The sequence below is a fragment of the Mustela putorius genome, unplaced genomic scaffold (genome assembly GCF_011764305.1).
Source record: "Mustela putorius furo isolate JIRA1106 unplaced genomic scaffold, ASM1176430v1.1 tig00003845_pilon_pilon_pilon, whole genome shotgun sequence".
Taxonomy (NCBI): Eukaryota; Metazoa; Chordata; class Mammalia; order Carnivora; family Mustelidae; genus Mustela; species Mustela putorius.
The window spans coordinates 22,177,986-22,193,610 of NW_025421998.1; the positions used below are offsets into that span (position 1 = coordinate 22,177,986).

General features: G+C 34.3%; 1 protein-coding gene across 4 annotated transcripts in view; it reads left to right on the plus strand.

Moving 5' to 3' along the window:
* PHTF2 (putative homeodomain transcription factor 2) overlaps positions 1–15,625 on the plus strand; it is a 118,781-nt gene that overhangs the window by 88,853 nt on the left and 14,303 nt on the right. For 2 of the 4 annotated variants that reach the window (XM_004739606.3, XM_013060580.2), the window contains exons 9-12: positions 1,797–1,952; positions 6,651–6,869; positions 13,692–13,820; positions 15,227–15,499. In XM_004739606.3, coding sequence (XP_004739663.1) covers positions 1,797–1,952; positions 6,651–6,869; positions 13,692–13,820; positions 15,227–15,499 — 777 coding nt within the window. Of the gene's footprint in view, positions 1–1,796; positions 1,953–6,650; positions 6,870–13,691; positions 13,821–15,226; positions 15,500–15,625 lie in introns of those variants that run through there. The other 2 variants (XM_004739607.3, XM_013060591.2) reach the window with 2 other exon arrangements.

Here is a 15,625-nt window from a genome sequence, read left to right on the forward strand (position 1 = left end):
GTTATATACAAACAATGAATCTTAGAACACTGTATCAAAAACAAATGATGTATTGTATGGTGACTAACATAATAAAAGAACTAGAAAGGTAAATAAAACACAGGTTTGAACACACACCAAAAAGATTAAAATAAAAATAAAAGTTTGCTTGTATGATTTTACATCAATGAATGGAAAGTGACTCAGACATTGGAATCACCTTTGAATTCTGTATTTGCTCCAGAATTTATTCTGTGAGCCATTACACATCACACTGATAAAACTGGAAATCAAATAAAGTTACATGAATAAATTTGATTTCCTGTGTAACATGGCATCTTCTGAATTGATTGACGCTCCAATTTTTCCAAAATGCTAAGGCACTTTATAATTTATAGTTGATGTTTGTTGAACCTTGTCTTCTCGTTCCTCATTTGTGAGTGTGTGCGAATTTGTTTAAATGGAACATCTACATTACTTTAGAAACTGAACTAGAAATCTGACCTTTCATTCTTATTCCCCATAAGAAAATACTACCTTGTTTTTTCCTACCTTCATTACCTTTGGGGTCAACACATTTGTTTTTAATTTGGAAAAAAAAAATCTTATTGAGGATATAGTAGTTAAGAATAACAACTATTTGTTTACTTTTCCAAAATAGTAAAGATATCCTGCATTTATCGTAACAAAGCCTAATGCAGTATCATCTCTGTCTTTGTTTCATTGAATTTTTTGGGTTAAATAGTTTTTTCTTTAAAAATCTTACAGTAAATTGGGGCGCCTGGGTGGCTCAGTGGGTTAAGCCTCTGCCTTCGGCTCGGGTCATGATCTCAGGGTCCTGGGATTGAGCCCCATGTTGGCTTTCTGCTCAGTAGGGGAACTGCTTCCCCTTACCTCTCTGCCTACTTGTAATCTCTCTGTCAAATAAATAAATAAAATCTTTAAAAAAAAATAATTGAGTAAAAAAAAAGTTGTGGACAAATTAAAAATGTTTCTGTTAACATGTAGAAATGTGAGCATGAACATTTGTGTTGATTTTTCAATTTGAGTGAAGTATGTGCTAACTACTTGGCAATCAATACATGTGTTTTCATTACCGGTAGCTATACAATCAATAGCATGGGGCTGCAGTGAAATAGAACCCCTTACTCTGATTTTAGATTTTTGAAGCATTTAGCTCTCTGATAATGTGAGCCTCACATCAGTATCATCACTCAACAGATTAGTTTTAGTCACACAGCTTTCAGACACATTTTCAGCTATTTGTTACCTAATAAAGTTATATGAGAGCAACATGAAGATATCAATAAAACTTAAGCTCTGGGGCTCTCAATTTCAGAATTTCCAAAATCTGGATGTCTCATACAAATTGATATGCACATAATGTTGTCTGTGTTACATATACAACTCCACTTCTTCCTGCCTTGTGTCATTATTAAATCACTGAAGGCATTTGGGGTTTGTAGAAATAGTGTAATTAATTCATCTCCTTTTTCTCAGCTTCTTTTAAGTGGTCTCTTTTCTATTTTTATCCTATTTTATATACTTAATTTTCTAAGCTATTTCAGATCCTTTCCTGAACAGAAATGTTATAGGACAGTATTTGACAAATGGCTGTTGAATTATTCTTAAAGTTAAAATAACAGTATAGTCACTAATGTAAAACGTTTTTAAAGAAGATCAGGTAATACTACTCACTTTCAGGTTTTTGAAGATATTTGAAGGTGTACCTGCATATACGTATAATTTAATATTTTACAGTTTTAAAGTTACAGTCATAAATTACCAGTAATTCTCTTTGTGTACTCCCAACTTAGGATACTCAAAGGACAATAACAAATGTCTCTGATGAAGTCTCCAGTGAGGAAGGTCCTGAAACAGGGTACCCCTTACGCCGTCATGTGGACAGGACTTCTGAGAGCATTCTTCGGAACAGAAAGTCACACCATTATAAGAAACATTACCCTAATGAGGTATATACTTTATCCTTATGTATATGCAAACATACCTATTTTATGAGTTACTAATTTACAACTTCTTTCAACAACTGAATATAATTATCAAAGTAAATATTTCCCATCAGTATCAATTATCTTGTTATATTTGTTATATGATCTGGATTTATAGAGTAACAGTTTTAGATTTAGGTATTACACACATGACAGAGTGCTACACATTTGTATTCATTTTGTGCAATATCTCTAAAGACTCATACTTCAGTTTGTTTACTTTTAAAGAGAGCCATCCTAGAGAGACACTTTGTGAACTCCTGTGTTAGTCTTTTTCACAATTTGAAAAGCTTTATAGCTTCTGGATCATGGAGTTATTCTAAGTGACTTTCTTCATGTTACTATCACTAGTTATTAAGTCATCCATTCTATAAAATTCAATTCTTCTTTCTTCTTTGATTCTGTCTTTATTAATATTTGTTTTTCTCTAAACAGTTTTATAACTTTATCACGTCTCTTGAAGTTATCACATCTCTTGAAACCGTTTCAACAGAAAAAGAATTTCATTCAAATGTATTTTCAGTTTTTATTCTAAGGACAGAACATTTCATTATCTCACTTGAAGGCAAATATCACTTATGACACTTTTTTGATAAACATTGCCTTCTCTTTTTAGATGGTATTAGAATTTTTTTTCTTGATGATGTAGGACATCATTTGAAAATGATCATTTGAAAAATCATATATTATGCTGTGCTGGAGTGTGAATACCTTGATTGTTTTAAGCTGAGAAGAGTTACTTGTTCTTCATACAATCTTCTCTGTGGTTGAATCTCTATGCAATCTTAGCGGTGACTGTGGCTGTGTTTCTTCTCTCAGTGGCTGCCATTAGACACAACTAATGCCACTGTGTCTGCTGATTGCCTTCACTGAGATCATCTGATATACTGTCCCCTGTTCCTTGTGAAATTCAGTCTTGTGAATTTCTCAGTCTAACACTAAGTACAGTCAGAAGCCAGTTTGTACTGGAAGGGATTTAGGAGGTCTTCACTCTCCTATAGATAAATTGTTTGGCTTTGGAGGTACTTTTCTCACCCCAGAATCTTTCCCTTCTTGGTTTGCAGCTATACGTTGAACTCTTGAGATTCTTGAAGGGCAGATCAGTATCCTACTGACCTTATCTCTTAAATAAATATGTTGCATAAAATCTTCTGGATTTTAAGCTAAGTAACACCGTTAATTAGCTAGTAGGCATTGATTGTTTTAAATCTTTTTTTAATGATGTAAAAGACTACCTAAAAATAAAACCTGGTCTTCAAATTCTTTATCTGCAAAGTAGGGAGCTTTAGACTAGAAAATATTTTAAAAACTGCATTTCAGTTCAAGAAGATTTTGATTCTCCAATCAAGCTTAACCTCAGGGTATTTTAAAAAAGCAAAAGAAAAACTCCCTTGAAGAAGTAATATTGAGACAGGATAGAACAGTGTTGTAGTGTTTTTTACAACTTTATGTATTTATTATTCTGTTCACTTCAGATTACTGATGATATTTTTCCTTTAAGGGTGAGACACAAAGAAAGCATTTTGGAAGGCACTTTGTTTCTGGGTAGAACTTGTGGTCTTCACCATAAAATGACTGGTTAGGGCACAGCCATTTGTTTTAAGGCTCCCATATGTCAGTATCTATAGATATACTTTTAGGGATTTTTAGTTTTTTTGGAAGAATCATCCAATCTTCTGGTGGTGTGGGAATAGTAGATACTATACTAAGCAGCCATGGTGTTTGGCATCAAGGGGTTTGGGGGCATGAGGTGGTGATCTTGCCATTTAGTGTGTAGACTTTCACTTAACCCCCATTCCTTCTACCCCTCAACTCTCCCACCCCGACCCCTGCCCCAGTTTCTTCCCTTTTCTTCTATCTGCTGTGTATATCTGGTTGTCTTCTAGTCTTCTAGTCTCCTGGATGATGGTGGTGGAGTTATTTGATTATCTGGAATAAGAGGTATCCTGTGGAATTAATAACTTCCTTTAAGCATTTACCCTATTTCCTACTCTCTCCTGTTTTGTTTAACTCTACAAGTATCTTTCAGTTTTTGTTCCCTATTGAAACTTAGCTTTTCCTCTAATGGAGGTAGCATTTGTTGGGAAGCATCATGAAGAAACCATGGACTTGGACTCAGAACGTTTAAGTGATTTTGGAAAAATTGTTTAACTTCTCTGATTCTGTGTTTCTGTGTCTGTACAGTAGAGAGAGAAGACTGCCCACGTCAGATTCTTAATATTAAATAAGATTATGCACAATTGCCTGGCACAAAGCATTAATGTTATAAATTCTTATTCCCTTCAAATAATTTTTCTCCCCTTAATTCGATTATATGCTCAGTTTTAGCTATCTGTCTAAAGATTTAAAATAAGCAGACCGAACCAAATTAAATGAGCTGTTAACTTGGCTATTTTCTTTAATTCAAAAATTTCTGATTTTTAGCGAAATTCAAAGTGACCATTAATCACCTAAATGTTGCAGGCAAAATTCTGTTTGACATATAAGTGGTTATAGGTCATAAATTTTAGATTTTACATTTGTAAAGTGGCCCACTTATTAATCAGTATTTGGCAAGATACTTTTATAAAGAAAGATATTTCCTTATCCCTGAAATCACCCATTAGTTTCAGTTAAATAATCATGAGGCCTTTAATCTTGTTTTTCTGTATCTGATTAGCAAGTCTGCATCAGAAATTAGTCATAGATAATAAGTTAGCTTTACCAAAATTTTTTAAATTAGCGATTATTTACTGGTTACTTAATACTTTCTGTACCTTACTAACTAATGAAAACAGTTGTGATAAAAACTGTGTTTGCTTCAAGTACTCTGGTTGACATTAACGAATCAAACATTTTTGGAGTGCTTTTTATAAAACAAAGCAGACTCATTCTTACCTTTTTTCTTTCTGAAATTCTTTTCTTTGAAAACATTTTTACTTCTTGTTCAAACAACTAATTCTCCTCCCACAAATAAATCCCCAATCAACACACTAAATATATATTCATGGTGTCCCATTCTAATATCAGTAAATTAATTATCAATCACCTGTCTCATTCATTCAAGATATTTTGTTACGTATGGTAAAGGTGGCAAAAAAATTGGTTTTTGTCTTATGTTGACTTACAGTGTATTTGAGAGTTACGACTTGAGAATATTAAATACATCAACATTTAATAACATAGACAGTATTATAGATGCTGAATAGCAGTGTAGAATTTATTGTCATGAAGATAAATAATAATACCTCATTTTAGGAACAAAGGGAACACTTTGAATAGAAGGCTTCAAAACTAACATTTGTGGAGCCCCTGGTTTGTATTAAAAACTACAGTCCTCATTTAATATTCAGTGTATCTTTAAGAAAATAGTTTTATCCCCCATGGCCAGAAGACTAAACTAAGGATCAGAAACAAGATAAGCCAGCTAGAAAGGGATAGAAATGGTGTTTTCCTGACACTTGGTTGAGGAGGCTGTAAAGGAAGGTAGGATACAAGGTAGACACCTGATCAGAGGCTAGAGGGACAAAGAACCAGCTGTGTTTAGGGGCCAGGGAGTAGCCCAGTGTCACTGGAGAAGGTTGTGGTAGGGACGAGTGGAGAACAAAGTCCAAAAGTAGCATATTTGAAGACAAGGCTGCTGGTGAAGGAGTTTGAACTTTATCCAGAAGAGTGGTGGAAGCCAAAGGATGACTTTGGTCAGAGAAATGGGGGGGAGGGGCGCAGGACAAGCTCACTTTAAGGAAGATTAATCTGGAAAGTAGGGAAGGTCAATTAGGAGGCTCTTTAAAGCAAACAAGGCATGGGTGATAAAGCCTGAACTCTGGTGATATCATGAGCAGAAGAAAGGGATACATCTAGAACATTTTAAAGGTAAAATTGACAATCTTAGTGACAGAGGATAACTAAAAACAAATCTGAAAATTTCAGCATACTTGGCTATAAGGATGGCTGTTACCATTCTTTATTCAGTAAAAGTTATTTTGAATTATTAAATGAAACTTTTTACTCAAAAGTACTTATTTTGTACAATAACAACTTCTAGGAAAAAAATAAATTGATTAGAAATTACCTAACTTGTGCCTTTTAGTTTTTCACTTCTGTAGCATAGATTATCTCAAAAACATGAATTGGCAGTTATCTTCCTGGTATGGATTACTTATTAATTTTACATTAATTTATTGAACTTCTCTTTGAAAAACTAGAACAGTAGATACATGAAATCTACTCTTGCTAAAAAAAGAGAGTAAGAAAATAACTCCATTAAACACATCAGTTAAAGTTGGTTAATATTCAGTGATAATATAATACCAATATATATCCCGATAAAATAATAACCATGCAAACCTAAGCTAGTCTCTGCCTGCCTGAATTTTGAACTTTGTGTGAAAATTTAGGAGGAAACAGGCACTACCTTTGCACGCAAAACAGCACTTGAGCTGAGATGTGCAATCAAATAAAATTTTTTTTCTTTCTTTTTTTTTTCAAATAAATTTTGATATGAGGAAATTTTGTTACTCCTTAAAAACTAACATATTTTTAATGTTTGCTCTCTATTTCACTGTCATTTGACAGTGTGTTTGTTGTTGTAGCAAAAAGTAGCAATGTATGGTTCTGATAGAATCCTTTGAGTTGAAAAGGGTACATAAATTGTATTAATGTCAAAGAATATCTTGATTTCAGGATGCCCCTAAATCGGGTACTAGTTGCAGCTCTCGCTGTTCAAGTTCCAGACAGGATTCTGAGAGTACAAGGCCAGAATCTGAAACAGAAGATGTATTATGGGAAGACTTGTTACACTGTGCAGAATGCCGGTCATCTTGTACCAGTGAGACAGATATGGAAAATCCTCAAATTAATCCAAGTGTGAAAAAAGAATATAGAGACGACCCTTTTCATCAGGTTGGTTTTAGTATTGGGTTATTTGGGGCTCTCAGTCCAGCTTTTTTGAATGTATGTACACATTTTATAGAGGTGAAAAAAAGCTTACATTCAATTAAAATAATATTCCTGTGATTTTTTTTTTTTCCTTCTGGCTTCATTGGAGCATTGAATTTCAGTATTTATATTATGGTTGTATCTCTTGCCTTGCAAACTTATGTTCCTGAGAAGTTGTTGGTAAATGGAGTTTTATAAGTCAGATTGTGTTTGGATGCATTAGTCCTTTTCTCATTCAGCATACTTCATGGTCATATCAGCACCCATGGCCTTAACTCTACCTCTAAGACCATAATTCACAAATCTCTATCTCATGAATATCAGATTTCTATCTCTCAACAGCTTTAGCAATGCTATCCAACAGAAATCTAATGAGAGTCATATATATAATTTTGAGTTTTCTGGTAGCCTTCTTTAAAATATTTAAAAAGGTGAAATTAATTTTAATGTATTTCACTTAACCCCATATATTCAAAATGTAGCCAGTATAAAAAATACTAATGAAATATTTTACTCCTTTTATACTACATCTTCAAATCTCTTGTGAGCCCTTTGAGCACATTTCATTTGGACTGGCCATTTTTCAAGTACCCAATAGCAACCTGTGAGTAGGGTGCCATATTGGACAGCACATGTCTATGCCCTATCTTTTTTTTTTTTTAAATGTTCCACCAGTATCTCAGATTTAACCAAACACCCCATCTTCCCTCATAAATCTGTTTTTCCTGTAGCTCTCAAAATCTTATTGAATAACCTCTTCATCCATCCACTCACCAGTCGGAAATCCATGGTCATTTAAAATTCTCACTCTTCCTTGTCTTTCTCTTATGTAACTTCTCATCAAATCCTAATAAAACCAACAACTAAGCTCTTAGAAAATTAAAGTAGGAGGGGAATTTACTTAACCTGCTAAAAGGTAGCTACCAAAGAACCTTCTAAAAACCTATCATATTTAATAATGAAATTTTAGGATTATTTCTATTAAATGCAGAAACATGTCAGAGATGCCCAATATCTCTGCTTTTTCTCTCACAAAATCCTACCAGTTATATTTGTCTTTCTATCTGGTAGAACTTAGACTGATTTCAAGTCCACATTAAAGAGCAAAATGTTGAGCATAACTAAAACAATTTTGGAAACAACAGGGAGACTTCCCTTACTGGATATAAAAATTTACTTTAAAAGTATAAATTAATAAATTAATAAATTAATAAATTAATAAAGGTAGTATGGTATAGTTGTATGCTATGGTCTGAATGTCCAGCCTCTCCCACCTGTCAGTTCATATGGTGAAACCTAATGCCTAAGGTGATATTTGGAGATGGGGCTTTGGTTGGGGGTGATTAGGTCTTAAGGGTGGAGCACCCAGGAGTAGGTTTAGTGCCCTAGTAAAGAGACCTCAGAGAGCTCCTTTGCCCCTTTGACCATGTGAGGCTACAGCAAAAAGAGGGTAGTCTTTGAACCAGGAAGTGGGATCTCATCACCAAATCTGCTGGGACTTTGATCTTGAAGTTCCCAGCCTCCAGAACTGTGAGAAATAGACATCTGTTTGTTTCTAAGCCATCCAGTCCATGGTAAATGGAGTTTTATAAGTCCAAGCAGACCCAAGGCAGTATGTAAACAAATAGACCATGGGACAGAATAGAAAACCCTGAAGTAGTACATGTCTACACGGGTTCCTCTAATATATGACGTAAGTGACATTATGACCAGTGGGGAAAGGATGGACTCTGCAGTATATAGTTGTAGGTCAGATGATTACACAAAAATATATTCCAGATAGTTCCTAAATGTGAAGAAGCACATGTTAAATATTTACAAGAAAATATAGGAGAAAAATCTGTTACTCTTGATAAGAAAAGAATATTGTATTTTATTTCATTTCATTTCATTTTATATTTTAGACAGAGAGGGTGAGCGGCAGGTGGAGTGACAGAGGGAAAGAGAGAAAGAGAGTCCCAAGCAGGCTCCACGCTCAGCACAGATCCCAGTGTAAGGGCTTGATCTCACAATCCTGAGATCATGACCTGAGCCGGAACCAAGTGTTGGATGCTTATCCGACTGAGCCAGCCAGGCACCCAAAGAGAATAATTTTTTTTTTTTTTTAAAGAGAAGAATTTTTTAAAGAAGATACAAAAAACTCAAGCAAATATAAAAAATGAAGAGATTGATAAATTTGAATATCCTAAAATTTAAAAATCTGGGCTACAAATTAAGCCATAATCTTGTTAAAAGATAGGGAAATAGAATTGAGGGAATATTCTGGTCCCCATTCCCCGAGATGTGAGATATTTAAGTGTATGTGTACATAGGGGAAAACCAGGAGGGAAAGATTGAAGAGATACAGGAGAAGAAGTTCTAGAGTGAGGTTTCTTAAAGTGCAGGAGGGGAAGCATATCTAGGAAGTTTTGCCTTCGGTGAGTAGGAGAACACATCTGCTGCTGAGATAGGAGGAGGAGGAAGTGCACAGAGAAAGTTGGATGATTGAGGGTGCAGGAGGTCTGTTAACAATAAGTGAGATGATAGGATTGGGGGCTTGTAGATGGTGGTGAAGGCTTGAAGTTATCACTGGTGGGCAATGGAGAGTATGTGTGTGCATGTATTCAAGTCAGTGAATGCATTCCATATTGCTGAGGGTCTAGCTGGAATCTGAAACCAGGAATTTGTGGTTGCCAGTCCACACACTTGTGTGATGTTCTCTGGAATATAGTTGTGGTGATAAGTAATAGCAAACATTTAAAAAGTATTCACTGTCTGGCAGGCACTGTGCATAGTAATCTTGATGCGTTATGTCACGTAATTCTCACAACCTATGACAATGCGATTATTTTGTATAGATTTATTTTGTAGATGAGAATCATTGAGAATGAGCTTGGAATTAAATAATGCGCCCAAAGTCACACAGTGTAGGTGCTCAATAAATAGTTGCTATTCAAAGCAGGAGAGGCCAAGAAATAATGGATATGGTAAGCATCTAGATGTGTTAGATTGAGAACGAAACAAAACCAAGAAAGGACTATAGATTGAAGGATGGGTGTGTTCATAAGTATTTTAGAATTGAAGTTTTGAGACACCCAGTAAGAGGAGCTGTGATTGAAGACTCAGTTCAGAAGCTGAGCAGTTCAGTGTGTTGACAAGGTCTAGGTGGTGGCCATGGGAGTAGCTATAGGTCCCTGGATTTTAAGAAGTGAAGAAAACAGTGAGCAATCCATGAGAATAGGGTGTTGGATGAGTCATCTGGGTATTCACCTACATCACTGAGCATAATAACTGGAATTGAAGTTTAGGAAAATGCCTGAGAGCTATTTTCCCAGCAATACCATAAAGAGGTGTAGAAGCAGGGACCATGTGTTCTTTGCTGATTGTTGAATCACACAGTGCTTGGTACATAGTAGGTGTTTAAACAAAATTGGGTGAATGAATGAAAGGAAATACATTTTTTTAATGCATGCTATCAGAATAAATTGACCCTAAATCTCTCATACCACTCTGCTCCTTTTCTGATAAGATTTTTAATGCTCTAGTCTGCATATGAATTATAGTATCATAGGCTTACATTGCTTTTGCTTTTGGATTAAAGACTTGATTTTATACACATTATTCTCAGGCTTCTAAAAAATAACATCAATATTTTCAATTTTAATAATAGCCAGGTAATGGAAATTAGCTCCCTTTAATTAAAAGCTACCAGTTTTTTTCTTATTTGATTGAGGTCTCTAATAGATTTGGAGGACCGTTTTCTGCCCACCATAAAGACTGAAAAATCCCTCCTTAGGAAGAAACAATGAGCATTTGAATCCATGTGTTCTAGTTAGGATGTTACCAAATTTGTAGTTTTGTTTTGTTTGGCAATAGTAACTGAAACATTTCTACAGCAGAAAATTTCTCTCCTCTAGTCATGGCTGAGTATATGATAAAATATAAGGCCATATTTAAGTGAAATTTATTTTTCAGTAGGCAAAGACAGATTTTAATGGGTACAGCTCCCACAGGTAGAAACTCCATTAAAGCAGTTGTTGTGGTGAATCTACTTAAAACACGCCACCATTTAATGTTAAGGTTTTTTTTTTTTTTCTTAAATATTTTATTTATTTATTTGACAGAAATCACAAGTAGATGGAGAGGCAGGCAGAGAGAGAGAGAGGGAAGCAGGCTCCCTGCTAAGCAGAGAGCCCGATGCGGGGCTCGATCCTAGGACCCTGAGATCATGACCCAAGCTGAAGGCAGCGGCTTAACCCACTGAGCCACCCTGGCGCCCCTAATGTTAAGGTTTTGAGGCAGTTCTGAATGAACACAGAGCAAAGCAGTTGAGCTTTTGAATGAGGATAAAGAACAATCATTAAAAGAGTTCCACATTTTTGGATTGAAAAACTTAACTGAGAAGAACCTATGTGATAAAATTATAAAATGGAATTATTTTCCCTCATGTTTTCCTTGAGCCTTTTTGAAAAAATGTTTCATGTAATGCTATTCATACACTGTAGGCAGTACATGTTTCAACAAGACTGCTATTTCAGAATATATTTCACACACAGAGATAAAGAGCTGGTTTTTTTGTTTTGTTTTGTTTTGTTTTTGTTTTTCAATTAATTCTTTTTTAAATGTACCAGTTTCTGGTTGCTCTCTTTTCTCCTGCCTTCTGGCTTTCTACTAGAAGTAGGAAGATGGTATCAAATACTGGAGTAACTGCAAAAGCAGCTGGGCAAAATGAATACTTTTTGGAAAGAGGGTGAAGGACTTCTTGAATTTCTATTTCTCTCTCTAGATGGACCTTCTTGATATGCCTTGCTTCATGTAATTGGGAAGGCTTTAATTCACTGCTGACAGACTGAGAGTTTAAAAAGATTAGAAGCCTGTAAATCAGTGGTTAAAAAATTGCCTCTCAAACTGTACACCCTTATACTGTATACACTGAAAGACTATTCACTTTCTCCCACTTGGTCCTGGCTTTGTAGTTCCATTACATTTCATAATTAACTAGATTTCCTTGGAAAATTTGATACATATTTTGGTACAAATTACTTCTTTCCTAGCTAGAATATTGTGGAGTATTTGTGTAATTAAGTAGATAGGTAATAACTAGTATTTTACAGTTTTTAAGGCTCTCCAGTGGTGAAATATATGCTGTGATGGTTAATATATATTAAAATACTGTATCTTTGGAAAAAAGATAAATTTTTAGAGGAAACTTCTTCATAGTCAAATGAACTACATGTAAAAGAGTTTTACCAATAATATGTCTACTCACATTACATAAAGAAAATTAATGTATAAGTCAGAATGATAATTACTTTCCATATCTGTTTTCTTACATATTATTAAAGTGGTTTTTTTATATCTTAAGTCAAAATGAATTAATGCAGTTCTATTTTCCCTACAGGAAAATATTATATTCCTTAAGTTTTCAAAAACATATCTTTACCATATTTTAATCACATTTTTATTCTTCAGAGAATAAATATAAATAGATTCTTCTGTTCATTGTTAGAAGTTATTTTAGTGAAATACATTGTATAAATTAGTTAGCAATACTGTAATGTAAGTAGACTCATCCCATTTTGGGGGTCTATTTTTTTTTCTATTTTTAAAGATTTTATTTATTTATTTGACGGAGAGATCACAAGTAGGTAGGCGGGGGCTGGGGGGGAGCAGGCTCCCTGCTGAGCAGAGAGGCTGATGCAGGTCTCGATCCCAGGACCCTGAGATCATGACCCGAGCTGAAGGCAAAGGCTTAACCTACTGAGCCTCCCAGTTGCCCCTGGGGTCTATTCTTTTAATGTTAACTTCTCTTATCAATATCTGATAATGTAAAGATTAGTGTATTAATTTTATTGCTATCTTTAATCTCCAACTATCCTATTTTCGAAGTTTTATTAATTTTTCTAAAGGTTTATTTTTAAGTTATCTCTGCACTCAAATGTGTGGTTCAAACCCATGACCCCCACATCAAGAGTCACACGCTTCATGTACTGAGCCAGCCAAGAGCCCTGCAGTTTTATTTTTTAAATTATAAAGCTAAAACAAACAAAACAACCCCCAAAGTTAAACATCTGATCCTTTTATTAAGGCTTTCAATTTTTCTTTTCTCTATTCTTGAAACGTTGAGAGATGCTTTTTCCTTGGGAGGGTACTTCTAGTTCATGTGTTTCTATTTGCCATATTTACTTGAAGGGAAAAAAAAGTTAAACTGATTCTTTGGGAATTGCTAGATTAAAATATCAGAAAAGTAATTAAATCAAATACTGAGGCTGAGGTGTGAGGGAGAGTCTTTTGCAGGATGAGATTGTATCACCATTTAGTCTTTCAAAGAGGTTAAGTCGTACCTGTCATGTGCTTTTGTATTGAATGATCATAAGCTGGAGAGTCAGTAATATGAACAAACTGGTATCCATTTGTCTTGGAACATTAGTATATTAGTAGCTATGTGAACAGATTGACAACTGAGTGCTTTTGCTGACTCATTTTACAGGATTTTTGAACAGTAGCTTGCCTAATACCTGTTATAGGACATTCCTAACTTACACATTTTTTATAACTGTGTAATTTCATATGCCGACTGCTCAATATATATGCTAATCAATATTAAGACAGAATTTTAGTATCGCTGATACTGGGTGTGTGTAGATACACATATACCCATGTTAAGATATATATATATGTTCTATTTATAAAATATGATATATGTATTCACCAGTATGTTTTTTTAGTGTCATTTATTTATGGATTCACTTATTTCTGTTTATTTTTTACTCATGGGTTCACTTACTTCTGTTTATTTTTTCGTAGAGTCATTTGCCCTGGCTCCATAGTTCCCACCCGGGATTAGAAAAAATCAGTGCTATCGTATGGGAAGGCAATGACTGTAAGAAAGCAGACATGTCTGTGCTTGAAATCAGCGGAATGATAATGAACAGAGTGAGTTTTTAAATTCTGTCCTTTTAGTTCAAGAATAAGAGAGCGATTATTAATATATTACATAATTACTAGGAGGTTGTATTTACAACTTACCTCATTTCTTCAACCTGAAAAAGACTGTTATTTGTATTTGGCGTTGTGATTTAAATGGTGATTTATCACCAAACTACTGTCATCTCTTGCTGTTTTCATTCTTCTAACGACGAGTAGATGGTACAGTCTAAAATTTTCTTCTTTTATGTTATTCTTTCTTTGCTTTCCATGGGTCAAACTGAGGAGCTGCTACATACACAAGTGTTGATGAAGGCTTATTTTCTCCTGTATCATTCCTCCTGCTTCATTTACTTATGAGTACACCAAAAGTTCAAAATAGAATATTTGTCTTCATACTTGCTTGCTCACTTAAATATATAGAAGTAATGCAGCTAGTGCTATAAAAATCTTGAGTAGTTTGTGGAGGTAGAGTACAAAAACTATGGGCTTTAATTTGCATTTCTTTTAAATTGTGTCTTTTATCAGATCATCACAGTTTTTAAATTTTACCTGATTCCTCTGGACAGCTAGTCATGATTTAACTTGCAATTCTAAATTTCGTATCTGTTGCATGAGAACTATGATGCATGCTTTCTGAAGGACAGAAATTAAAGCAACTGCTCTAGAAATTGATCTCCTTCCTATTACTTGTGCAGAAGTCTCTGGAGATTTGGATCTAGTTGGTTTTCCATACCTTAACTGCCTGTGAACCAGCAGGTCATTTACAGAATGTATAATATGATGATAAAAGTTAGCTGGTATTTAAGATCCCTCATAGTCCTACCAGTCTTATATTTCCCATTATTTAATTTCCACTTAACTTTTCTATAATTCTCTCCCCCCCCCTTTCTTAGCCTCCCCCCCCCCATACTCTTCTAAAAAGGTTTTAGAGTTTAAGGAGATATCCATTTGTACTTTGAGCTATTTGAAGAAAAACACAAATTGCAAATTTATCAAATAAGTAGAATCCTTCATTTTTCTTTTTATGAATTGAGCTTCAGTAGATGTGAGATTTTCTCATTCTTTTTAATATTAAAGTGTCTATGAATATTTCTAACTTTTGAAATAATGAGGTACATAGAATTTTTTTTCCAGATCTAGGTAAGACCAACATAGTTTATCCTTTTGCAACTATTTAATGAATTAGAAATCTGATAATGAGCTATTTTTTAAAAATGAAGACATAATGACTTACAGTTTCCATGTAGTGTGCTCTCCAAACAATGAGTCAATTTAAATTTCATTATATGTGTATTAAAACTCATATATTTTAACAAAATGTTTCATATGGCTGTAAATAAAATAATGCTTGATAGGAGCTCATTTTACTATAGATGAGATTTATGCATCTTTTTTTCTCTCTCTCTATAAAGGTGAACAGCCATATACCAGGAATAGGATACCAGATTTTTGGAAATGCAATCTCTCTAATCCTGGGTTTAACTCCATTTGTTTTCCGACTCTCCCAAGCTACAGACTTGGAACAACTCACAGCACATTCTGCTTCAGAACTTTATGTGATTGCATTTGGTTCTAATGAAGATGTCATAGTTCTTTCTATGGTTATAATAAGTTTTGTGGTTCGTGTGTCTCTTGTGTGGATTTTCTTTTTTTTGCTCTGTGTAGCAGAAAGAACTTACAAACAGGTGGGTATAATACAGAATTCTGAATAGAGAATATTTTATCCTTTTAATATTTAAAGAATTCCTGAAATATTTTAGTATTTCATTAAATCATTTTGACCTGCTAATTATTTTCCTATTTTGTTTTTG